The following is a 23,461-nucleotide window of genomic DNA, read 5'->3' as shown; positions in this document are numbered from 1 at the left end:
GATTCACACAGTCTCCTCTGAACAGCTGATGTTGAGATGTGTCTGTTACTTGAACTCTGTGAAGCATTTATTTGGGCTGCAATTTCTGAGGCTGGTAACTCTAATGAACTTATCTTCTGCAGCAGAGGTAACTCTGGGTCTTCCATTCCTGTAGTGGTCCTCATGAGTGCCAGTTTCATCATAGTGCTTGATGGTTTTTGCGACTGCACTTGAAATGTTCTGTATTGACTGACCTTCATGTCTTAAAGTAATGCTGGACTGTCGTTTCTCTTTGCTTATTTGAGCTGTTCTTGCCATAATATTCTTATTTGAGCTGTTCTTGCCATAATATGGACTTAGGGCTATCTTCTGTATACCACCCCTACCTTGTCACAACACAACTGATTGGTTCAAACGCATTAAGAAGGAAAGAAATTCCACAAATTAACTTTTAAGAAGGCACACCTGTTAATTGAAATGCATTCCAGGTGACTACCTCATGAAGCTGGTTGAGAGAATGCCAAGAGTGTGCAAAGCTGTCAGGGTGGCTATTTGAAGAATCTCAATTATAAAATATATTTGGATTTGTTTAACACTTTTTTGGTTACTACATGGTTCCATATGTGTTATTTCATAGTTTTGATGTCTTCACTATTATTCTACAATGTAGAAAATAGTAAAAATAAAGAAGAACCCTTGAATGAGTAGGTGTGTCCAATATTTTGACTGGTAGTGTAAGTACTTTTCTGTATCCTATGGCATCGATGAACATTGGCACAAAATAGGACACCATTTCACAGAGCTATCTCCACAAGGTGACGCTATTTTAACACGCGTGTGGTTGAAACACAGAGCAAGGTCACACCACACCGAATTTTCGTAGGATGCTGCCGCGTTGTCACTAGAAGCCACAGCCACAAAGTCAAACATGAAAACAACTATTTGCTTTTTGGTCTTCATTTGAGGTTAGGGTTAGGCATACGGTTAGCAGTGTGATTAGGGTTAGTTTACGTTTAAAATAAGACTTTAAGAAGATACATTGTCGAAATAGGCGGGCTTTAGCCATAATTATGACTTTGTGACTGTGGTAACTAGTTAAGACCCTGCTGCTGCCTCACAAACACTGCAGCTGCAGTCTCCTCCACGGTACTGTCTGTCGCACATAGCCATGGCGGACAGTGCAAGCGAGAGCGACACCGACGGAGCAGGGAGTAGCTCGGCTACACCGATGTCATCCTCCGCTTCAAATTTGACCAAACCGGGAGTAGTCATTTCACAGTTTCGATTAGAGGAGTTAACTAACCGATTAGCCTCACTACAACAGGAGAACAAAGTTCTTAAAATTGAGCTGGAGACGTTCAAACTCAAGTGCAAGGCGCTACAGGGGGAGAATCGGGACCTGCGTAAAGCTAGCGTCACCATTGTGAGTAACTGGTGGTTTTTGTTGGTTAGCCAAGCTAGCTACATTCTACAAATGCACCTAACGTTAGACACGCACGTGAAACATACGAAATTCAAACTAGATTAGCCAACTAACGTTAGCTAGCTATGCTTGTTAAGAGGCTTGCTAGATAATGTAGCTAGTTTAGTGAGCTAGCGTAGCTAGTTGGTTAGCTAACGTTAGCTAGGTAGCCCGTTTAGTTTTGGTGTTGTTAACTAACGTAGTTTAGTTAGCTAGCTAGCCAATGCGTCCTGTTGTTCATTTGCTGACACCTAATCCATTTGACAAATGGTGACCAAGAAGTTGACGTTTGTATCTAACTAACGTTAGAATAATGTTAGCCGTGTCATCTAAACTAGCCAACTAGTCTGCTCTTATGAGGCTTTAGTTTGGGTTCTCATTGTTCTTTCTTTTTGTGCTTAACGTTAACGTTACATCTACCCCTTGACACAACTGTTGAATTCATAATAAATCATGACCTAACGTAAAAAAAAAAAAAACGAATAGCTAGTTCCTCAACATCAGTCACTCATTCAGTTGCTGCAATAGGCTACTTCTTGAGTCATTGATGGGGTGGACCAACTGCTTCCTTTCCAGCTGACAGACCTTAATGCAGCAAACCTGCACAGTACTATTCCTTGCTTTTGTCAAGAGACTACTGTGCCAATTAGAAAGCCATCACCTTTACGAATAACAATCTCATATTTTAGCAGAGACAGCTGTGAGCTGAGCAGTGTGGTAGAAGTTGACATTCGATTGGCGAAGACAAATCACTTCATGTTGTTGCCATTGTTACCCATTCCAACATTTAAGCATCCCGTAGCACATTTATGACATGTTGTATTGAGGTATTCCGTGAGCCATTTTGTTGTGAATGCTGCACTGATATTTTTGGTACATTTTGTCCTCTGTTTCTCCGTGACTGCAGCAAGCCAGGGCTGAGCAGGAGGAGGAGTTCATCAGCAACACCCTGTTCAAGAAGATCCAGGCCCTGCAGAAAGAGAAGGAGACCCTCGCCGTTAACTATGAGAAAGAGGAGGAATTTCTCACCAATGAACTGTCAAGAAAACTCATGCAAGTGAGTGACAGCTGGAAAAGAACTGACTCTGGGGCATTTAACTTATGCCAAGTATTTGTCGCGGTGTCAACCTAAGGTTTGGGGTGGAGCGCATAACAGTATTGGTTCTTGACTGAAGTTATTTTCTTAAACGACCTCATCACTACTCTAAATGACTCTCGACTGACTACTCCTATTCCTGGGTTAGGCTATTTGGCCTCTTTTGCAACCGACCCACATTTAGCCTCAGCTCCATTACCAGTATGAGCTATTGACCTTTGTAGTACTGACTAATGGTTTGATGTACAAAGATGAAGCATGAATCTCACTGTACCACTCGTGTGTTTTAACAAACCCTGGTTAAAGGTCAGACAGTCTGGAGGCTTTTGTTATCTGTCCTGTTCCATAACATAAAACAGGCCCACTTCTGCTCCTACACTTTAGTGTCGACAGACTCTCCTTAGCACGTGTTCCCCTCACCAAGTGTCGATATAAAATGAGAAATTATGGTAGTCATTTATGTGGGAGGGAGACACTTATGTGAACATGACCTTTTATCTGACATACCCTTTTCCATGAATTTCGTGTAAGGCGTTTCAAGTCAGTGGCCTGCACCAGGCAAGAACAACAATGCTAATGTGGATTTGAACTAGCAACCCTGTTCTATCACACCCCAGGCTTCAACAGTAAATAGTGGTTCATAGTATTAGTATTTTCAGTGGTATAGGCTACTACTACTATAAGGACTGGGCCTCCTCCTATACCAGGGGTGGGCAATGATTTTGGGACGAGGGCCACATAGGGATTTTTATATTTTTTTGGACCAATTTGTTAGTCAAAATCTATTTGCGAGCCAGAGAAAGGGCAGTTATTTGAATATAGATAGGTCCATTATAATTAATACATATACTTTCTATCTAGTTTTAGACGTTCAAGTGTGGCACGGAGTGGGTTTTTAAAATCCCGCGCAGGCCACATTTAATCGGCTGGCGGGCCGGAGTTTGCCCACCCCTGTCCTATACCCTAGATCAGTGGTTCTCAAACCTCTCCTCTGGCACACCCAGCCATTCTGTTTATTTGAACTATTCTAGAGCTAGCACACCTGATTGAACTTGTCAACTAATTATCAAGCCCATGTCTAGGTGACTCTGGTGAGCTAGTTCAGGGCTACGACAAAATTGTGAAACCGAGGAGAGGTTTGAGAGCCACTGCCCTAGAAGTCCTGTATCCACCTTCAGATACAGCCCTCTATGGCTGTGTTTACACAGGAAGCCCAATAATCAATCATTATTTCCTACTAATTGGTCAAATTTAAGAGAAAAGTTGTTGACATTCGATGTTGCCTGAAGCTGTTGATCATCTTTGGGAATATTGGCTGCACACTCCAGTCCTTTCTGTTGTGGTGTTTCTATGTTGTGGTCCAGGTAGCCTAGTGGTTAGAGCGTTGGGGCAGTAACCAAAAGGTTGCTAGTTCCAATCCACGAGCTGACAAGGTGAAAATAAATCTGTTGCCGTGCCCTTGAGCAAGGCACTTAACCCTAATTGCTCCAGGGTCGCCATTGATAATGGCAGACCCTGGCCGTGATGGTGTCTCGGGGGCAGTTGGGACACACAAATCCCATCCAATTCACACATGCAAATGATAACACACTTATACATGTGTGAAATAGGACCAATATATACACCCACCAACTTATAATAAAGGTCTGTGGCGCGAAGAAATAGGCATGTCTCTGCAGGTTGTACACTGATTGTTCTTCTGAAGTTAGGGTCCACTGTACTGTAGTAATAGGCTAAGGTTAGGTTGTCAAATGGCCTCTAGCACTCAACTAAAATAGCTCAACCCCCTGTTTTATTTGTTTTATTTTGACCTGATGATTAGTCGGTGTTCTCTAGATATGAGTGATTTTACCCTAATAAAAAATCAATCTGCGTAATCCATCACACAATCCTCTTATTTTTAACAAGCTATGAGCCGCACCCTTTTTATTGGTAGACTGCCAAAGGTGGTTGCTTTGGCTGCTTTCGGCAATATCTAGCTGCACCGTCGCCATTTCACAACATATTCTTCACCAGATCACAATCATAGAGACAAGCAGTACCAACACTTTACCACCTCTGTAATACAGACCTATCAACATGTAGCCACAGTGCTCTAATGCCAATCTTTCCATTGGTTGCAATTACTTGCATTGATTTCTCCTCCCATCTTCCTCCCACAGTTACAACATGAGAAGGCTGAGTTGGAACAGCACTTGGAGCAGGAGCAGGAGTTCCAGGTCAACAAACTGATGAAGAAGATCAAGAAAATGGAGAACGACACTATATCAAAGCAGCTCACCTTGGAGCAGGTACAGTGACATTATAATGACACCACAGGCAGCTGGTGGCACCTTAATTGGGGAGGACGAGCTCATAGTTTTGTCTGGAAATGAATGAATGGAATGGTTTCAAATGCATCAAAACACAATAGTTTCCATGGGTTTGATACCATTCCAGTCACCCCATTCCAGCCATTTTTCTGAGCCGTCCTCCCCTGACCAGCCTCCTGTGAGTGACGCCATGTGCAATGACATTGTCTTGGTGCAACTGAGTCTATTCTATGAGGACATTAGGACAAACTTTAAACATCGTGTCGGCACTGCCACTTAAGCGCAAATGCCGTTACCATGATGGGAATGTATACGTTTGTGTGTGTGGGTGTGCATTTCTTTGTGTAAGATGTTCTCAAACTGAATATCTCTTTTCTGTGTTCCCTTTCTTTCCAGCTAAGGCGCGAGAAGATTGACCTCGAAAACACATTAGAGCAAGAACAAGAGGCTCTTGTCAATAGACTGTGGAAGCGCATGGACAAATTGGAGGCAGAGAAAAGGTAGGATTTTATAATGTAGTAACCATATATTCTTTAGGTAGTCTGCACATCTAGAGAAACCCAGGTGCTGGATTCAGTGAATGGTTGAAAGTAAACAAAATTAACCTTCATATTACTGTTGTGCGCTCTTTAGTGATGATCTTTATTAGGAAAGTAGTAATAATATATCGAATGGTTCTCTCCATCGTCCCTTATTGGCGGATCTGTTGACTTTACCCAGTGTTGATTCATTGGATCTCACATGTCTTTGACAGAATCCTCCAGGAGAAGTTGGACCAGCCTGTGTCTGCTCCTCCCTCTCCCAGGGATGTTTCCATGGAGATTGACTCTCCGGAGAACATGATGCGGCATATCCGCTTCCTGAAGAACGAGGTGGAGAGACTGAAGAAGAGCCTCCGTACCACCGAGCTGCAGCGTGAGTGTCAAAGGCCAATGGGTACTCCTTGCCAGAATTCGGAAAAGCTTTGGTGCTCAAGAAGATTTACAGTCAGTTTTATATGCAGAACTTGTGCATTTTGTTCACTGATTGTTTCACGTGATCTTAGAACACCAGTGGTAGTAGGTCACAGTAGAGTACTCATCTTTTTACAGATTTATTTATTTTATTTAACCTTTATTTAACTAGGCAAGTCAGTTAAGAACAAATTCTTATTTACAATGGCGGTCTACACCGGCCAAACCCGGACGACGCTGGGCCAATTGTGCGCCGCCCAATGGGACTCCCAATCACGGCCGGTTGTGATACAGCCTGGAATCGATACATGTGTATCATGTGTTTGAAAGGTCTATACACTTTCATTTAATTCAATTTGGGAAGAATAGTTATACTACCACTCAAACAGATGTGGACACACTAGGGCTGACCCCATTTAGTCGACTGGTCGATTGTTTGGTCCACAGGCTGTTGGTTGATCGAGATATCTTTAATCGAGCAGTAGTAATAAAATAAATAACACTTGTGTACAAGACACCTGTCTGATTTGCGCCTGTCTGAGTGAACTGATACATTGTGGAGGCTGTGGGGATGGCACAGTCCATCAGTCTAAGAAATGTGCTACTGAAATTGTATATGGTGGATATATTATGTAAGCACAATGGCGCAACACAAGTAAAAAATAATATTATTTTATAACAAATGCGCTTTCTCCCGCGTTAGATAGTGGTCGCTGTCTGCGATTCTGAAACACATCAGTGAGCTGTTGAATTGGCGCCTTTTCCTAGACCATGTTGCTATGTGCATAATAGCAGTTAACCAGCATATTGGTGTTGTGAATAATGCTGTAGCAGCAGAGTTAGGAGACTAGAAAATAGCCCTTGCCTTAATTGTCTAAGAAAAGTGAGGAGAGAGGAAACCCCAACTTTGATTAGGTCTATAATCAATTGCCTAACTGTTAAATGTGCCTGGATTTATAAATCATCCATATATAGGCTATCTACAGAAATAAGACTGAGCCTGCTTCTGTTGCCTGATTGAGTGTTTAATAGCCTACTGATTCCGTGAGCACCAAGCCTCACGCAACAATTTCCCAAATTCGTTAGACCATGGTATTATTTATAATTTATTTAGTGTTAACACTGTTCCAAATTGTCAGAAATTATATTAATATTAATAATAATCCTCATTTTTCTTTGATCTCCTTATTGTTATTATTATTATTATGGTCATCATTATAATAAAAGGTAATGTCATTATCATTAGTAGGCTTGGTATAGCAGCCTTGTGTAACCACCATCGCGCTGTCTGTTTAGTCTTAATACCGTAACTTACTTAGGCCTATATTTCAATACTTTTATAGGCTACTGTATCAATCAAGCATTTATTTGTTCTTGTCATCACACAGAATGCGAGTCATTCATGATGTAAAATGCAATCAAGCATTTTAGTTTTAAAATAACAAAGCGACCATTGAATAATTGGCGTTAACAATAAATAGGCCTAAACCGTTTCATTTCGAAAGTTGCATTCACGAATGAATGTGAATGTTTTTAGTCTTTGCTGTAATAAAGGCTTTACAAAAAAAATAAAAAATGTTACAACAGACTCTGGAACGCTTATAATTTGTGTTTACATTGTTGTTACATATTTTCCACAACTAGTCAAATCCTCACATCAGACTGCGCAACCAGTAAACATTCCCCCGTTTCGAGTTTATTTTTAATGTACTCTGCATCCATTTTGTTGTCACGTGTTACGGTGTTCAGAGTTTGTTATAACCACTTTATTTATGTGATAATGATAATAGGTCAGGCCCTATTGGTCAGGTGCTTGCGATGCATACATGTCATGTAAAGAGAGCAAGGGTTGAGGGGAAATAAATTAGGGATTTCTTTAACATAACTTTTCAGTCAGAAATGGCTGTAGCTTCAGCAACATGGACAGCGCAATACACACAGTTGATGTTCTGTGGTGGTTGCTGCAGACACTAGAGGGAGCTGTCAGACCCATCTTTTGTTTGGTCTAAAGCCCTCTTGGACCAGGGCTGTGGCAAAAATAATACTAAGAAGCTGATGAAATCATGGACTTTTTTAGCTCATAACCCTCTTTGTTATTAGAGACCAGACGTGACCTATTTCAACTATGGAGCTAGTGTTACTTTGAAACATGACAAACAGTGTATTTAGGTGAATAGCTGCTGTACTATAGCAATAAAGAGCATATAAAAAAAACACCAAAGAAGGGCTAACTAAAACAACTATTGAAGTGGTGCATCATAGACAACTACTTTTGGTAAACACATTAATTATAATATTGTATAAATACTGTTGCGTCTTTGCTCTCTCAGAAAAATACATTGTTGTGAAATGACTCATTGCTGTGTAATGATGATGCATTTGTTTTTGATTAAACTTTATTTGTCCGTCCCCTCCCAGACACAGAGAAGCGGGCCCAGTACATTGAGGAGGAACGGCACATGCGTGAGGAGAACATCCGTCTGCAGAGGAAGCTGCAGAGAGAGATGGAGCGCCGCGAGGCCCTGTGTCGACAACTATCTGAGAGCGAGTCCAGTCTGGAGATGGACGACGAGAGGTAGACATGAAACAGCAACCCATTAAACACTCTGTTCCAACTTCACCATCTCCAACCAATGTTTAATTTCTACTCTGTCAGCCATTCATAGCCAAACGTCAAATATGCAACCCCACACTCTCACTTCCTCAATGTCACACCTGATACTCCAATGCTAGTACTTTCTATTTCAGACAGCAAATCATTGCTCAAGGGATTTGGCAGTGATATTTGGAGACATAAGTTAATTGTCTAAACTGTGGTCTTTTCCCCCGTCAGATACTTCAATGAGATGTCAGCTCAAGGCTTGCGAGCACGGACGGTATCCAGTCCCATCCCATACACTCCTTCCCCCAGCTCCAGCCGACCCATATCACCTGGTACGTACAGTACAGGAAGACAATGGCCCACGTCCAACACCTCATAATTACACACTGTTTTACGAATATCTATTATGTCACTGGGTGAAGGAAGAGAGAGAGCCACGTCCATAAAGAGCACCATTGACTCTGACAGAGTTGTTGTAAAATATAGTGTCATATGAATAGGTGTATAGTCCCGTGTAGCTCAGTTGGCTTGCAACACCAGGGTTGTGAGTTCGATTCCCACGGGGGGCCAGTATGAAAAAATGCATGCACTCACTAACTGTAAGTCGCTCTGGATAAGAGCGTCTGCTAAATGACTAAAATGTAAAAAATGTACTATTTTATGTTAAGTTAATCATTAAGTCGTATTTTATCTAGCTGTGTATCAGGAACTCTCTGTTCCAGTTTGATATATCCTTACTGATAATTGGGTGAATTTAAGGTCACCTTGGTACAAGTCCTGTCTCGGTTACAAGGTCGCTACTTGTTTTGAACGTTGGGTTAACAGGTTTATCAAGATAATACATCTATTCCATCCTATTTATATCCCTAACACTAATCCCTAACCACATTGTTCGTTCTAAAATTGTCAGACATCTTGTAAAGTGATTGACAGCTTCTAAAGTTAATACCAATTGAAGGATACATTATTTTGTTTGGGTGACATCCTTTGCCTGCTTCAAGTTCCTTTTGAGTGTTCCTCTTAGCACATCCTGTTGAAAGAGATCCTGCAACGCCCAGGTTCAGTATACAAGGCACCTCCTAGCAACCATGGTTCATGTTAACAGATCAGATGGAGTTAAAGGAAATCAGACGGGTAACATTGGATGTTTTTTAGTCCGGGAAATGTTTTCAGGTGTATAATTAAAGGTCCAATGCAGCTGTTTTTATGTCAATATCAAATAATGTATGGGTAACAATAAGTACCTTGTTGATTTCAATTAAAATGGTCAAAAAGAAAAAATAGTTTCTTAGCAGAGGGCTATTTCTCAAAGAAGAATTTTGCTAGCACTGTCTAGGAGTGGTCTGAGTGGGAGGGTAGAACTGAAAATTAGGTTTGGAACTCTATTATTGTTCTAACTAATTAACCGCCTGGTGATGTCACCATGGAAAGCCAAAACTCCACCCCACCAAAACAAGCTGAAATTTCAGATTATGTTTTTGAACTTAAACTAAAAGGGTATTATTATCATTTTCACTATTTCACAGTATTATTCCAACTTCATAGTGTGGAACTATATGTAAAACACAGGAAAATCACTTTTTTGACTGCACTGGGCCTTTAAGACTATGGAGCTCAAGTTCCAGTGGGCTGCAAGGACTGTCGGTCTTCAAAACATCTTATTAGAGAATAGATGTTTTTTGCAGTATTGACATTGTGGTACTTCATGATATAAACTGACTGAAAGGTTACATTGATCATAAGCAATAACTGCAGCCGCCCCTGAGGATTAGTCTTTCACCTTTTATCGCCCCATTAGGCCGACGTTACAACACTCTTGAGACAAACCACTGCCAATATCCAGTTGTGTATCTCCCATTCCCCAAAGAGCAACATTTTACATTAAAGCTGCTCCAGAGAAGGAAGAGTAAGGATGCTCCCTGGAATGACCAAAAATAGTGTAATTGGGTTTGAAACAAGTCCAGCATGGTCATTTGTGTATGTTTATCTCTGACAGTCTGCAGTTCCAGACAACTAGAGACATTATGAGCGAGTGTTAGTGGGCTGATAGCTCTGTTAGACATGGCCCCAGAAACGCTAAGCAGGCCAGGTTACCAAGCTACACTGTGTTAGGCTTCTGACGCTAATGACCCAAAGTAGCTGGCTGGGTGATCGCTGTGGCGTGAACCCAATTAGGAGTGTAAGTATAGTGCCAGTTGTGGAAACCTGGTGAGTGCAGCAGCCCCAAAGCCTGTGTAATGTATTGATTGAAATGACCATGCTGCAACATGGTCAGCATGTTTCAACCAGCCTTTATGGTTTTTCCCAGTCACGTAGAGATCCTCAACCTTACTTTACTCACATTCATACCATTTGCATATTGGCCGCAAATATATTCCCTATTTCTTCTAAAAACAACAACTTTTGGTCTTGAGATCTTATTGGATTTTCAACATTGCAGAGCCAATTTTATCATTTGTGAACTTAATTTAGAAAATAAAGACATGCATGGACAAAATTATTGGCACCCCGGAGTTAATACTTGGTTACACAGCCGTTGGCCAAGATAACTGTCAACAAATGCTTCTTGGAGCTACCAATGAGCTTGCTGCAATTTTGCCCACTTTTCAGCAGCAAACTGCTCAAATTCTTCCATGTTTGAGGGGTGCCCTTCACCATCTGCTGTTTTCAGATCTCGCCATAGGTTATGTATGTGATTCAGATCTGGACTCTTCGCTGGCCACTCCAGAACAGTCCAGTGTTTCTTCTTGAACCATTCCAGGGTGCTTTCGATGTGTGTTTGGGGTTGTTGTCCTGTTGGAAGACCCACAACCTTCAACAGACACAGTTTTCCGATAGTGGGTTGAACATTGCACTCGAAAACACCTTGATAATCTGCTGATTTCATGATGTATTACACACGTTCAAGGCCCCCAGTACCAGAGGCAGCAAATCAACTCGAGTATTATCGAACCTCCCCATGTTTGATTGTAGGGAGGGCATTCTTTGAATGCTTCATTTGGTCATTGGTAAACCTAGGAAGAACCCACTGCTGAAGGAGACACAAGAAAGCCTGATTGAACTTTTCAAAAACCCACCTAATCCTGGGGAAAATGTTCTGTGGACCAATGAAACCAAATTAGAGCTCCTTGGCAATACAGATCAGCGCTGTGTTTACTGACAACCAAGTGAAGCATTCAATGAAAAGAACACCCTCCCTACAATCAAACATGGGGGAGGTTCGATATTGCTGTGGCCGTGATTTGCTGCCTCTGGTACTGGGAGCCTTGAACGTGTGGAAGACATTAAATCAGCAGATTATCAAGGTGTTTTGGAGTGAAATGTTGAGTCTGATGTTAAACCTAGTGTCCAAAAACTGGGTCTCCATTGAAGGTTGTCTGTCTTACAGCAAGACAACGACACCAAACACATCAGAAAGAATCCAGGAATGTTTCAATAAGAGATGCTGAACTGTTCTGGAGTGGCCAGCGAAGAGTCCAGATCTGAATCACATCCAAAACCTATGGCGATAGCTGAAAACAGCAGTTGGAGGGCATTGATGAGTTATCTTGGCCAAAGGCTGTGCAACCAAGTAGAAGCTCCCGGGTGCCAATAATTTTGTCCATGCCATTTGTCTAAATTAAAATTGTAAACTTAAGTTTACAAAAATAAAATTGGTTCTGCAATGTTGAAAATCCAGTAACAAAAAAGTTGTTTTCAATTTGAACTTATTTTTTAAGAAATAGGGAATTATTTAACAAAAGTGCAAGGGTGCCAATATATTTGGCTGCAACTGAACATGGAATTCAGAGACCTAAAATACATTGCAAACTAAACAATGGTTTTGTCTTCTTCCAGGTCTGTCATACGGCAGTCACACAGTTGGGTTCACTCCCCCAGCCACTCTGTCCAGAGCTGCCATCTCCCACTTCAACGCCCCAGCCCTGCACATCCACGGAGGATCCTCCCACGCCGTAGCGGTGAGTCTGCTTCACTCCTATCAGAGCACCAATGGGCATCTGAACTAGTTTGGTTTAATTTACAGTGCACGTAATGATGCTAATTAAATGTCATATGAGATTTTAAAATCAGTCCTAACATAGGAGCTACAGTGCGACATCGCAAAAGCAGTAGGTATTTTACCTGCTGCACTGTAAGCGTAACTTTTGGGCAGCGCGAACAGAGCGTGAGCCACTTTATCCTATTGTTCTTGAGTGTGAGCTGCACATTGAAATATTGAAAATGGAACCGTAGTGTCATTTTACACTGAGCAGTGCAAACGCTTACGCCCCTGTTTCATTGAAGCAGGCCAGTGAATAGGCCTAGTGTTTGGTTTGGGGCTTCGGAATTAGCTTTGAGCCATCAATTGCACCTCCAGAAACTATCAGGAATGTGATCAGTACTACTGGTTATTTGGTGCCTTAGGATGCATTGATCATCTTCAGTAATTGTTATTTTTCATGGATCAACCTTGTGAAAATTGCAAGCAAAACTAAGCTATATAAGCTGCAACATGACAAGAATGGGGTTGATGTGTAGATGGATGAATGCCAGCTATTCTCTTAAATGGCGCAGACAGTATTATCAGATGGCACTAACCAAAAATGTCCCGGCTCTAGATATCATGGGAGTGTAGAAGTGTACATTGATCCTTGCTGAGATGTAGCAATAGTGAAGAATGGATCTCCTACCAATACGATGGAGGAGGGTTGGGTGTAAGTGGCCCATTTATCTTTATGGTGTGTTCGTTAGTATCTAGCCTAATCTGGGTCACATTTTAATTTGTTTGCTACGGTATAAAGCTACTGTGTCCGTCATCTTACATAACTAGCCTCAACAATCAATTGTTGTTGGACATAAGACTGTAAAAACTCCAGGAAATCAGCTCCAAGTTATTTTCATTTTGGAAATCTGTTCCCAAGTATTCCCACGTGTTATCATATAGCAAGGTTTGAAATTATTGTTTTAGTCAAATATTATATCTGTTTGGGATTCTTGCAGTCAATTTGCAATCTACATATTATTTAAAATAATGTTCTGGACCCCCGACCATTCGCTCAAGAAAAGGTTGGCCCGCGGCTGAATCTAGTTGATGATCCCTGGACTATATGAATAGTCAATCAAATGAGGTCTTTTCGATAAATGGGCCAGGAGTCGGGCCGAGCCAGCTCCAGGTTCGATCCCGGGCTGTGTCGCAGACGGCCGCGACCGGGAGACCCATGAGGTGACGCACAATTGGTCCAGCGTCGTCCAGGTTAGGGGAGGGTTTGGCAGGCTGGGATTTCCTTGTCCCATCACGCTCTAGCGACTCCTGTGAAGGGCCAGGCGCATGCACGCTGACACGGTTGCCAGTTGTTCAGTGTTTTCTCTGACACATTGGTGCGGCTGGCTTCCGGGTTAAGCGAGCAGTGTGTCAAGAAGCAGTGCGGCTTGGCAGGGACGTGTTTCGGAGGACGCATGGCTCTCAACCTTAATCTCTCCGAAGTCGGTACGGGAGTTGCGGCGATGGGACAATACTGTAACTACCAATTTGGATGTCACGAAATTGGGGAGAAAAAGGGGTAAATAAACAAGTAACATAAATAAATATATAGGTCTATCTTTCCTACATACATACAGTTGAAGTCGGAAGTTTACATGCACCTTAGCCAAATACATTTAAACACAGTTTTTCACAATTCCTGACATTTAATCCTAGTAAAAATTCCCTGTCTTAGGTCAGTTAGGATCACCACTTTTATTTTAAGAATGTGAAATGTCAGAATAATAGTAGAGAATTATTTATATCAGCTTTTATTTATTTCATCACATTCCCAGTGGTTCAGAAGTTTACATACACTCAATTAGTATTTGGTAGCATTGCCTTTAAATTGTTTAACTTGGGTCAAACGTTTCGGGTAGCCTTCCACAAGCTTCCCACAATAAGTTGGGTGAATTTTGTCCCATTCCTCCTGACAGAGCTGGTGTAACGGAGTCAGGTTTGTAGGCCTCCTTGCTCGGACACGCTTTTTCAGTTATGCCAACACATTTTCTATAGGATTGATGTCAGGGCTTTGTGATGGCCACTCCAATACCTTGACTTTGTTGTCCTTAAGCCATTTTGCCACAACTTTGGAAGTACGCTTGGGGTCATTGTCCATTTGGAAGACCCATTTGCGACCAAGCTTTAACTTCCTGACTGATGTCTTGAGATGTTGCTTCATTATACAGTGAGGAAAAAAAGTATTTGATCCCCTGCTGATTTTGTACGTTTGCCCAATGACAAAGACATGATCAGTCTATAATTTTAATGGTAGGTTTATTTGAACAGTGAGAGACAGAATAACAACAAAAAAATCCAGAAAAACGCATGTCAAAAATGTTATAAATTGATTTGCATTTTAATGAGGGAAATAAGTATTTGACCCCTCTGCAAAACATGACTCAGTACTTGGTGGCAAAACCCTTGTTGGCAATCACAGAGGTCAGACGTTTATTGTAGTTGGCCACCAGGTTTGCACACATCTCAGGAGGGATTCTGTCCCCCTCCTCTTTGCAGATCTTCTCAAGTCATTAAGGTTTCGAGGCTGATGTTTGGCAACTCGAACCTTCAGCTCCCTCCACAGATTTTCTATGGGATTAAGGTCTGGAGACTGGCTAGGCCACTCCAGGACCTTAATGTGCTTATTCTTGAGCCACTCCTTTGTTGCCTTGGCCGTGTGTTTTGGGTCATTGTCATGCTGGAATACCCATCCACGACCCATTTTCAATGCCCTGGCTAAGGGAAGGAGGTTCTCACCCAAGATTTGACGGTACATGGCCCCGTCCATCGTCCCTTTGATGCGGTGAAGTTGTCCTGTCCCCTTAGCAGAAAAAAACCCCCCAAAGAATAATGTTTCCACCTCCATGTTTGACATGGGGATGGTGTTCTTGGGGTCATAGGCAGCATTCCTCCTCCTCCAAACATGGCGAGTTGAGTTGATGCCAAATACCTCGATTTTGGTCTCATCTGACCACAACACTTTCACCCATTTCTCCTCTGAATCATTCAGATGTTCATTGGCAAACTTCAGACGGGCCTGTATACAGTGGAGAAAAAAAGTATTTAGTCAGCCACCAATTGTGCAAGTTCTCCCACTTAAAAAGATGAGAGGCCTGTAATTTTCATCATACGTACACGTAAACTATGACAGACAAATTGAGAGAAAAGAAATCCAGAAAATCACATTGTAGGATTTTTAATGAATTTATTTGCAAATTATGGTGGAAAATAAGTATTTGGTCACCTACAAACAAGCAAGATTTCTGGCTCTCACAGACCTGTAACTTCTTCTTTAAGAGGCTCCTCTGTCCTCCACTCGTTACCTGTATTAATGGCACCTGTTTGAACTTGTTATCAGTATAAAAGACATCTGTCCACAACCTCAGTCACACTCCAAACTCCACTATGGCCAAGACCAAAGAGCTGTCAAAGGACACCAGAAACAAAATTGTAGACCTGCACCAGGCTGGGAAGACTGAATCTGCAATAGGTAAGCAGCTTGGTTTGAAGAAATCAACTGTGGGAGCAATTATTAGGAAATGGAAGAGGTACAAGACCACTGATAATCTCCCTCGATCTGGGGCTCCACGCAAGATCTCACCCCGTGGGGTCAAAATGATCACAAGAACGGTGAGCAAAATTCATAGAACCACACCTAGTGAATGACCTGCAGAGAGCTGGGACCAAAGTAACAAAGCCTACCATCAGTAACACACTACGCCGCCAGGGACTCAAATCCTGCAGTGCCAGACGTGTCCCCCTGCTTAAGCCAGTACATGTCCAGGCCCGTCTGAAGTTTGCTAGAGTGCATTTGGATGATCCAGAAGAGGATTGGGAGAATGTCATATGGTCAGATGAAACCAAAATAGAACTTTTTGGTAAAAACTCAACTCGTCGTGTTTGGAGGACAAAGAATGCTGAGTTGCATCCAAAGAACACCATAACTACTGTGAAGCATGGGGGTGGAAACATCATGCTTTGGGGCTGTTTTTCTGCAAAGGGACCAGGACGACTGATCCGTGTAAAGGAAAGAATGAATGTGGCCATGTATCGTGAGATTTTGAGTGAAAACCTCCTTCCATCAGCAAGGGCATTGAAGATGAAACGTGGCTGGGTCTTTCAGCATGACAATGATCCCAAACACACCGCCCGGGCCTAGCCAGTCTCCAGATCTCAACCCCATAGAAAATCTTTGGAGGGAGTTGAAAGTCTGTGTTGCCCAGCGACAGCCCCAAAACGTCACTGCTCTAGAGGAGATCTGCATGGAGGAATGGGCCAAAATACCAGCAACAGTGTGTGAAGACTTACAGAAAACGTTTGACCTGTGTCATTGCCAACAAAGGGTATATAACAAAGTATTGAGAAACTTTTGTTATTGACCAAATACTTACTTTCCACCATAATTTGCAAATAAATTCAAAAAAATCATACAATGTGATTTTCTGGAGAAATAAAATTACAGGCCTCTCATCTTTTTAAGTGGGAGAACTTGCACAATTGGTGGCTGACTAAATACTTTTTTTTCCCACTGTATGTGCTTTCTTGAGCAGGGGGACCTTGTGGGCGCTGCAGGATTTCAGTCCTTCATGGCGTAGTGTTACCAATTGTTTTCTTGGTGACTATGGTCCCAGCTGCCTTGAGATCATTGACAAGATCCTCCCGTGTAGTTCTGGGTTGATTCCTCACCGTTCTCATGATCATTGCAACTCCACAAGGTGAGATCTTGCATGGAGCCCCAGGCCGAGGGAGATTGACAGGTCTTTTGTGTTTCTTCCATTTGCGAATAATCGCACCAACTGTTGTCACCTTCTCACCAAGCTGCTTGGCGATGGTCTTGTAGCCCATTCCAGTCTTGTGTAGGTCTACAATCTTGTCCCTGACATCCTTTGGAGAGCTCTTTGGTCTTGGCCATGGTGGCGAGTTTGGAATCTGATTGATTGATTGCTTCTGTGGACAGGTGTCTTTTATACAGGTATCAAAATGAGATTAGGAGCACTCCCTTTTAAGAGTGTGCTCCTAATCTCAGCTCGTTACCTGCATAAAAGACACCTGGGAGCCAGAAATCTTTCTGATTGAGAGGGGGTCAAATACTTATTTCCCTCATTAAAATGCAAATCAATTTATAACATTTGACATGCGTTTTTCTGGATTTTTTGTTGTTATTCTGTCTCTCACTGTTCAAATAAACCTACCATTAAAATTAGACTGATCATTTCATTGTCAGTGGGCAAACTTACAAAATCAGCAGGGGATAAAATACTTTTTTCCCCTCAATGTATCCACATAATTTTCCTTCCTCATGATGCCATCTATTTTGTGAAGTGCACCAGTCCCTCCTGCAGCAAAGCACCCCCACAGCATGATGCTGCCACCCCTGTTCTTCACAGTTGGGATGGTGTTCTTTGGCTTGCAAGCCGCCCCATTTTTCCTCCAAACATAACGATGGTCATTATGGCCAAACAGTTCTATTTTTGTTTCATCAGACCAGAAGACATTTCTCCAAAAAGTAAGATCTTTGTTCCCATATGCAGTTGCAAACCGTAGTCTGGCTTTTTTATGGCGGTTTTGGAGCAGTGGCTTCTTCCTTGCTGAGCGGCCTTTCAGGTTATGTCAATATAGGACTTGTTTTACTGTGGATATAGATACTTTTGTACCTATTTCCTCCAGCATATTCACAAGGTCCTTTGCTGTTGTTCTGGGATTGATTTGTCTCTAGGAGACAGAACGTGTCTCCTTCCTGAGTGGTATGACGGCTGCGTGGTCCCATGGTGTTTATACTTGCATACTATTGTTTGTACAGATGAACGTGGTACCTTCAGGTGTTTTGTAAATTGCTCCCAAGGATGAACCAGACTTGTGTAGGTATACAATTCTTTTTCTGAGGTCTTGGTTGATTTCTTTAGATTTTCCAATGATGTCAAGCAAAGAGGCACTGAGTTTGAAGGTAGGCCTTGAAATACATCCACAGGTACACCTCCAATTGACTCAAATTATGTCAATTAGCCTATCAGAAGCTTCTAAAGCCATGACATTTTTTTCTGGAATTTTCCAAGCACAGTCAGCTTAGTGTATGTGAACTTCTGACCCACTGGAATTGTGAAACAGTGAATTATAAGTGAAATCGGTCTGTAAACAATTGTTGGAGAAATTACTTGTGTCATGCACAAAGTAGATGTCGTAACCGACTTGCCAAAAATATAGTTTGTTAACAAGACATTTGTGGAGTGGTTGAAAAACTAGTTTTAATGACTCCAACCTAAGTGTATGTAAACTTCCGACTTTATCTGTACTTTGTATCTCTGGTTTTAGTTGTTTAACTTTACACTGAAAGTGTTTTTCCATCCCAAGGATTACAATGGCAGAAGAATCCCTTGTGTGTTACCATAAACTCCAGGGAGAGGGTATATTTAATTTTGCCCGACTAGCATCCTTGTGCTTGTATTGATAAACTTATTCAATACTCCCATGACGAACAATGTAGACGCTCTCATGTCCATTTATGCTGTAGAATGCTCTTGATTTAGAAGCTTGTATTTCAGTTCTCACACCATTCGGCACAATCTTGTGGGACCTCCCTGCCTATGTTTAAGTGACCTCCCAGTGCCTGTTATCTACTCAGGAGGTCCTCTCCCAGTGCCAGCAGGGTGGTAATGACTGTGGTGGCGGCAGGGATCAGCCCAATCTGACACAGATCCCTGTAACCTTTGTCTCCCGTTCAACCACTCATTACCACAGGCTTTAGGAAATTCCATTCCCTCACTTTTCTGTTACTGCTGTTCAGGTCACTCTGTCCCATCATTCGTTCCATTGCTGCACAAACGGACCTGGGAGCAGCCTGGGGCAATATGGATTAGCCTATTAATTGCAAATGGATACTAAAATATACCAAAGTTCTGTGTAGGAGTCTGAGTACTGAGTAGAACATTTTACATCAGTGACTGTCTTCTGCAGACGCCTCCGGCTCAATGTCAACATCGGCTAGGTTTCCATCCAATTGGTGACAGATTTTAATGTAAATATTCCAGAATCTGCATAAAGAAAATATGCAAATTTTCCCACCAGTGGTGTTTCCACCAAATTGATTTGTTGCGGATAAGAATCAGTGCGTGATGACGTAGTGCACATACAATTTACTTTTTTGCTTATGTTTTCATGTACAGAATAAAAATCTATATGTTCAATATGTTTCCATCGCATTTTCAACTCTACCAATAGTTTTGTCAAAAAACTATTGCGTTAAATATCAAATGTGCCTAGTCTGGTCTTGGCATGTGTACTCTAGCCAACAGCTCGCAGATAGTGCGGGTAGACTAGTCTACATGATGAGATTATTATGGTAAGAGCGAGAATATTTTTATTTGTCAAACGACAGTCAAGCATCGATCATCATGTCACCAGAATAAGACACTCTATTTATTGGAAAGGAGCATCAAGATCACTGTGCACTTTCACCACCCTGCGAAGCTCCATTGTCAGCATATAGGGAAGCCCCAATGCCCCTACCCACATTCGTAAACACATCATTAATCATAATATTGAACAGAAAACAACTGATAGCACTGCCTTGAGGAATACCATTGTCAACTCCATAGGCATCAGACAAAATGAATCCTATCATTTATTTAATCTGTAGCCTAATAAACTGCATGGTTTTCCGAGTCGTAGTGGGAGGACCACACAACATGTCATCGTGTGACTCCAATTTTATTTTGATATGATCGTTGTTATATCAATATCTGCACATAAAGGCATTTCTACACCGTTTCTCGCATAATTAATTTTACAGACACAAAAAGATCACACCATGTCGAACGAACAAATGATCTGTCGGCATTTATAAAATTGTACCGAAACTTCCTGTTTCCATCACAGCTGCCGTGAATTTTTTTTGAATATACGTTATGACTTTACTTGCATAAAAACTGTGGATGGAAACATGGTTAGTGTCTCTGTAGAGTGAAGCCATTCCCTGTGGTTATGGAGACTGGTTAAGTAACATTGATTTCCCGTGTCTGACTGGCTGCTGGGAGAAGTCACAGAAGTTCACCCTCCTCTCATCAGGTACCAGGTCCTCTCATCAGGTACCAGGACCACCCTGGTGTTTAAACAGGTTTCAGCTCAGATGGGTCAGGAGCTCAGAGTTTACTGTGTGAACTGAACACTCTGCTTCTGTTCGGTGACTTGCGATTTCCCATTGAAAAAGTGACACTGTATGCCTCTAAAGTGTGTTGGTTTCTGGGTGGCAGCCGTCATTAGAGATCCTAGAGCTCATCAGCAGTAAGTGGTGGTGACAGGGAGCTTCAGGCCAGCCACCCAGACACTCGTCAAAGCCAGGGTGTATTCACCAGCTATTCGCCAGCGCTTTGGCACCAGCAGTATTTGTTTATGACTCGCCAATGCAAGAGAGGCACTGTTTCCAGAAAGATATTTGAAGGTGTTCGATTTCAAATACAAGCTTTTTGTGAAAGGGTAATTTTTTAAAATGAGAATTGACATGACAGAGAGTGTTTCTCGTCTTTGCTCTTTTCTTTGAAACAGAGGCCCTCCCCGAGAAGAAGCATCAGCCCAGACAAATTCAAACGTCCGACACCGCCACCCTCTCCCAACACGCACTCAGAGGCGCAGCCTCTGCACCCGCTCCCCCCGCCAGCGCAGCCGATGGTCCAGTCCATGTCCTCTCCTGCAGCCATGTCGCAGCATGCAGCACATCCCCCCTCCCAGCCTTAACATGTGTGCCATGCCATGCGACACTACTTCGACAACCAGGGAGTTGAAACCCTACAGAGCAAGTTTCTATGAGCCGGCAGAAGACCTGAAGCAACACGGGGCGTTCTAAGGAATTGACTGACTTTAACTGCGCTTCTGGGATTTGTAGGCTGATATCTGTTCACCTTGTCTTGTACATGTTTGTTTTTTGTTTGGAACTGTCGACGATTGGAATTGTTATTGTGGCGCTGACAACCAACACGTATGGTAACAACGTCTTGTAGTGGTGTTTGTGAGCTGGATGTGTTGGATCCCTTCCATGTCTACAATACCACATTCCAACTGCAGTAATGTGCACCCTCTTGTTCAAAAGCAACTTAAGCAATTGCATCCCAGTAAGAATCGCTTAAGTCGGTAAAATGTATTGTAAAAGAAAGCTCAACTTTAGGAGTAACCCAGACATAGGGCATTGATAATGGGAGGGAGCTAGCACAAATGTATGTTGACGTTTTGTTTCTGAAAGACACTGCTCGTAAAAATTAAAAAAATAAAAAGGATGGACAATGGTACATAAACCACAGATAAATTTTGGCTTTTGAGGTATTCAAATGTAGTCTGAGGTGTTACAATATATGTAGTCATGTACTCTTGCGTCTTTCTCTCTTTCACACCTCTATCTCTTGTGTAGTTTATAAAAGCTTCTGTCATCCCTATGGATATTCCTCATCAGACAAAAACATAATGCTCTTTACACTAAATATACTGATATAACATTCTAAATGAATGGTACTGTTGAATGACATTTCTATGTATGATTAAAAGCTCTTGAAGGTGACTCTAATTTGAGTGTGATTGTGTTGTACTTTGTTTTTACAATATGTGGCAACTCTGACTGTTGGTAATGTTTTCAGTTCTACTGGAGGTTGTCATGTATGAACCAGTGAAAGACTGACAGTGTTTATCCTTCTGCTCTATTTTTTATTTGAATACCAGCATTGAATGCACACACAAAACCGTGGCTTATCTGAAGCATGCGCTGTTCTGTAAAATCATGTGTTCCAGTCACACTTATTTTTGGCATAAGCCTGAGCTGAACGTCACACAAGTTATGCAAGATGAACTTTTGGCACTAATAAAGTAATTGACTGGAAATGATATGTCCAAAGGTGTGAATGTGTTATTGTGTGTAATGTCCTTAATGTCTTGCCCTTTGATTTCCCTGATGGTTGCCAGATCAAAGAGTCCTAAAAACAGACCCTCACTTCCAACATTCCAGTGTTTTCTTGGTGGCAGAGGACATAGGCAATGAAATCTTACTCTGGCTTCAGCCAAATGCTATCCCACTCTGGCGAGGAACTATGTTATTCCCAATACCAGAACCACTTCACAGACTGTTCAGTAATCCCCTTTCTCTTTTAGCTGCTGTGCGTGTGATAGTAGCTACATAAAAATAGCCTTGCCCGGCTTTCTCTTGTTACCCCTTAGCACCCTGAACTGATGTTAATCTAGCTTCAAAAATATTTCATTTTAAGCAGCTCTCTCAATAGCTCACCTCTCGCCCCTGGCTGTGCGCCCATGACCAAACGTCAAGTCCACTTGGTTTGGACTGGTTCAAGCCAGTCAGGAGAGTGGCTTTTCATGACTCCAATCTCCAGGGAGATTACTGTGATAAACTTTTATAATGTTATTGCAATAACCCGAAGGACTGGATGGGAACTTGATCCGGCAGAAATGTAGGCCGCAGGTCGGGTGGACAGGAGAGACCGATTCACACATTTGGGCCAAAAGAACAACCATTAAAACAATGTATGCGATAGCCATGTTGAAAGAGCTTTTTTCAGATGTGTTGTGATATGATACACCTCTGTGTGTAATGTTTTCATCGTACAGCATGCTGTTGCAGAGCTAAGCAACTCAAACTAATCTAAGCAGGAATCCAGATTGGACTCTGAAAGGAGCCACGCTGTGAGACTCTGTGCCCTTTTAATCTGGGGTTCTCGGAACCTGGTGGCAGAGCAAACACTGGTGTTTATTCACCCGTGGGGCGGCTCTGTGTTTTCAACAACAGACCCTCTCACCCTGATTGGTTTCATGCAACTGAACAGCTGGTTGCTGCTCTTCAGGTCTCTGTCGGTGTGAATGTGGACAGATGATGCTGCGAGAAAGGGAAAATATTTAGCCTCCCTAAAGGTGTCAGTCTTGGCCATCTTCCCAGAGCTGCTGGGAGAAGTGTGTTAGTATGTTTTCCTTTTTGGAGGGTCATGTCAGCAGCATAGTGGAGATTAAAGCTTGGCACAACTGTATTTGGGGAGTTTCTCCCATTCTTCTCTGCAGATCCTCTCAATATCTGT

At 42.2% G+C, this 23,461-nt stretch overlaps 1 protein-coding gene across 1 annotated transcript; it reads left to right on the top strand.

The window, feature by feature from the left end:
* Positions 1-879: 879 nt before the first annotated feature.
* Positions 880-22,265, top strand: LOC121571522 (coiled-coil domain-containing protein 6). The gene is made up of 9 exons (XM_041883027.2): positions 880-1,402; positions 2,349-2,498; positions 4,700-4,828; positions 5,246-5,349; positions 5,604-5,764; positions 8,221-8,377; positions 8,636-8,736; positions 12,242-12,363; positions 20,943-22,265. Exons 1-9 carry the CDS (start codon positions 1,148-1,150, stop codon positions 21,129-21,131), a joined length of 1,368 nt encoding a protein of 455 aa, XP_041738961.1. The 5' UTR covers positions 880-1,147; the 3' UTR covers positions 21,132-22,265.
* The last annotated feature ends 1,196 nt before the right edge of the window (positions 22,266-23,461 follow it).

Source organism: Coregonus clupeaformis, chromosome 1, assembly GCF_020615455.1.
Source record: "Coregonus clupeaformis isolate EN_2021a chromosome 1, ASM2061545v1, whole genome shotgun sequence".
NCBI classification, from domain to species: domain Eukaryota; kingdom Metazoa; phylum Chordata; class Actinopteri; order Salmoniformes; family Salmonidae; genus Coregonus; species Coregonus clupeaformis.
This window is presented reverse-complemented; position numbering and strand designations above follow the sequence as displayed.

Coding starts and splice junctions, on each gene's coding strand:
- LOC121571522 (XM_041883027.2), top strand. CDS start 1,148: ATGGCGGACAGTGCAAGCGAGAGCGACACCGACGGAGCAGGGAGTAGC. Junction 4,829..5,245: donor AGCAGCTCACCTTGGAGCAG/GTACAGTGACAT, acceptor CTTTCTTTCCAG/CTAAGGCGCGAGAAGATTGA. Junction 12,364..20,942: donor GATCCTCCCACGCCGTAGCG/GTGAGTCTGCTT, acceptor TCTTTGAAACAG/AGGCCCTCCCCGAGAAGAAG.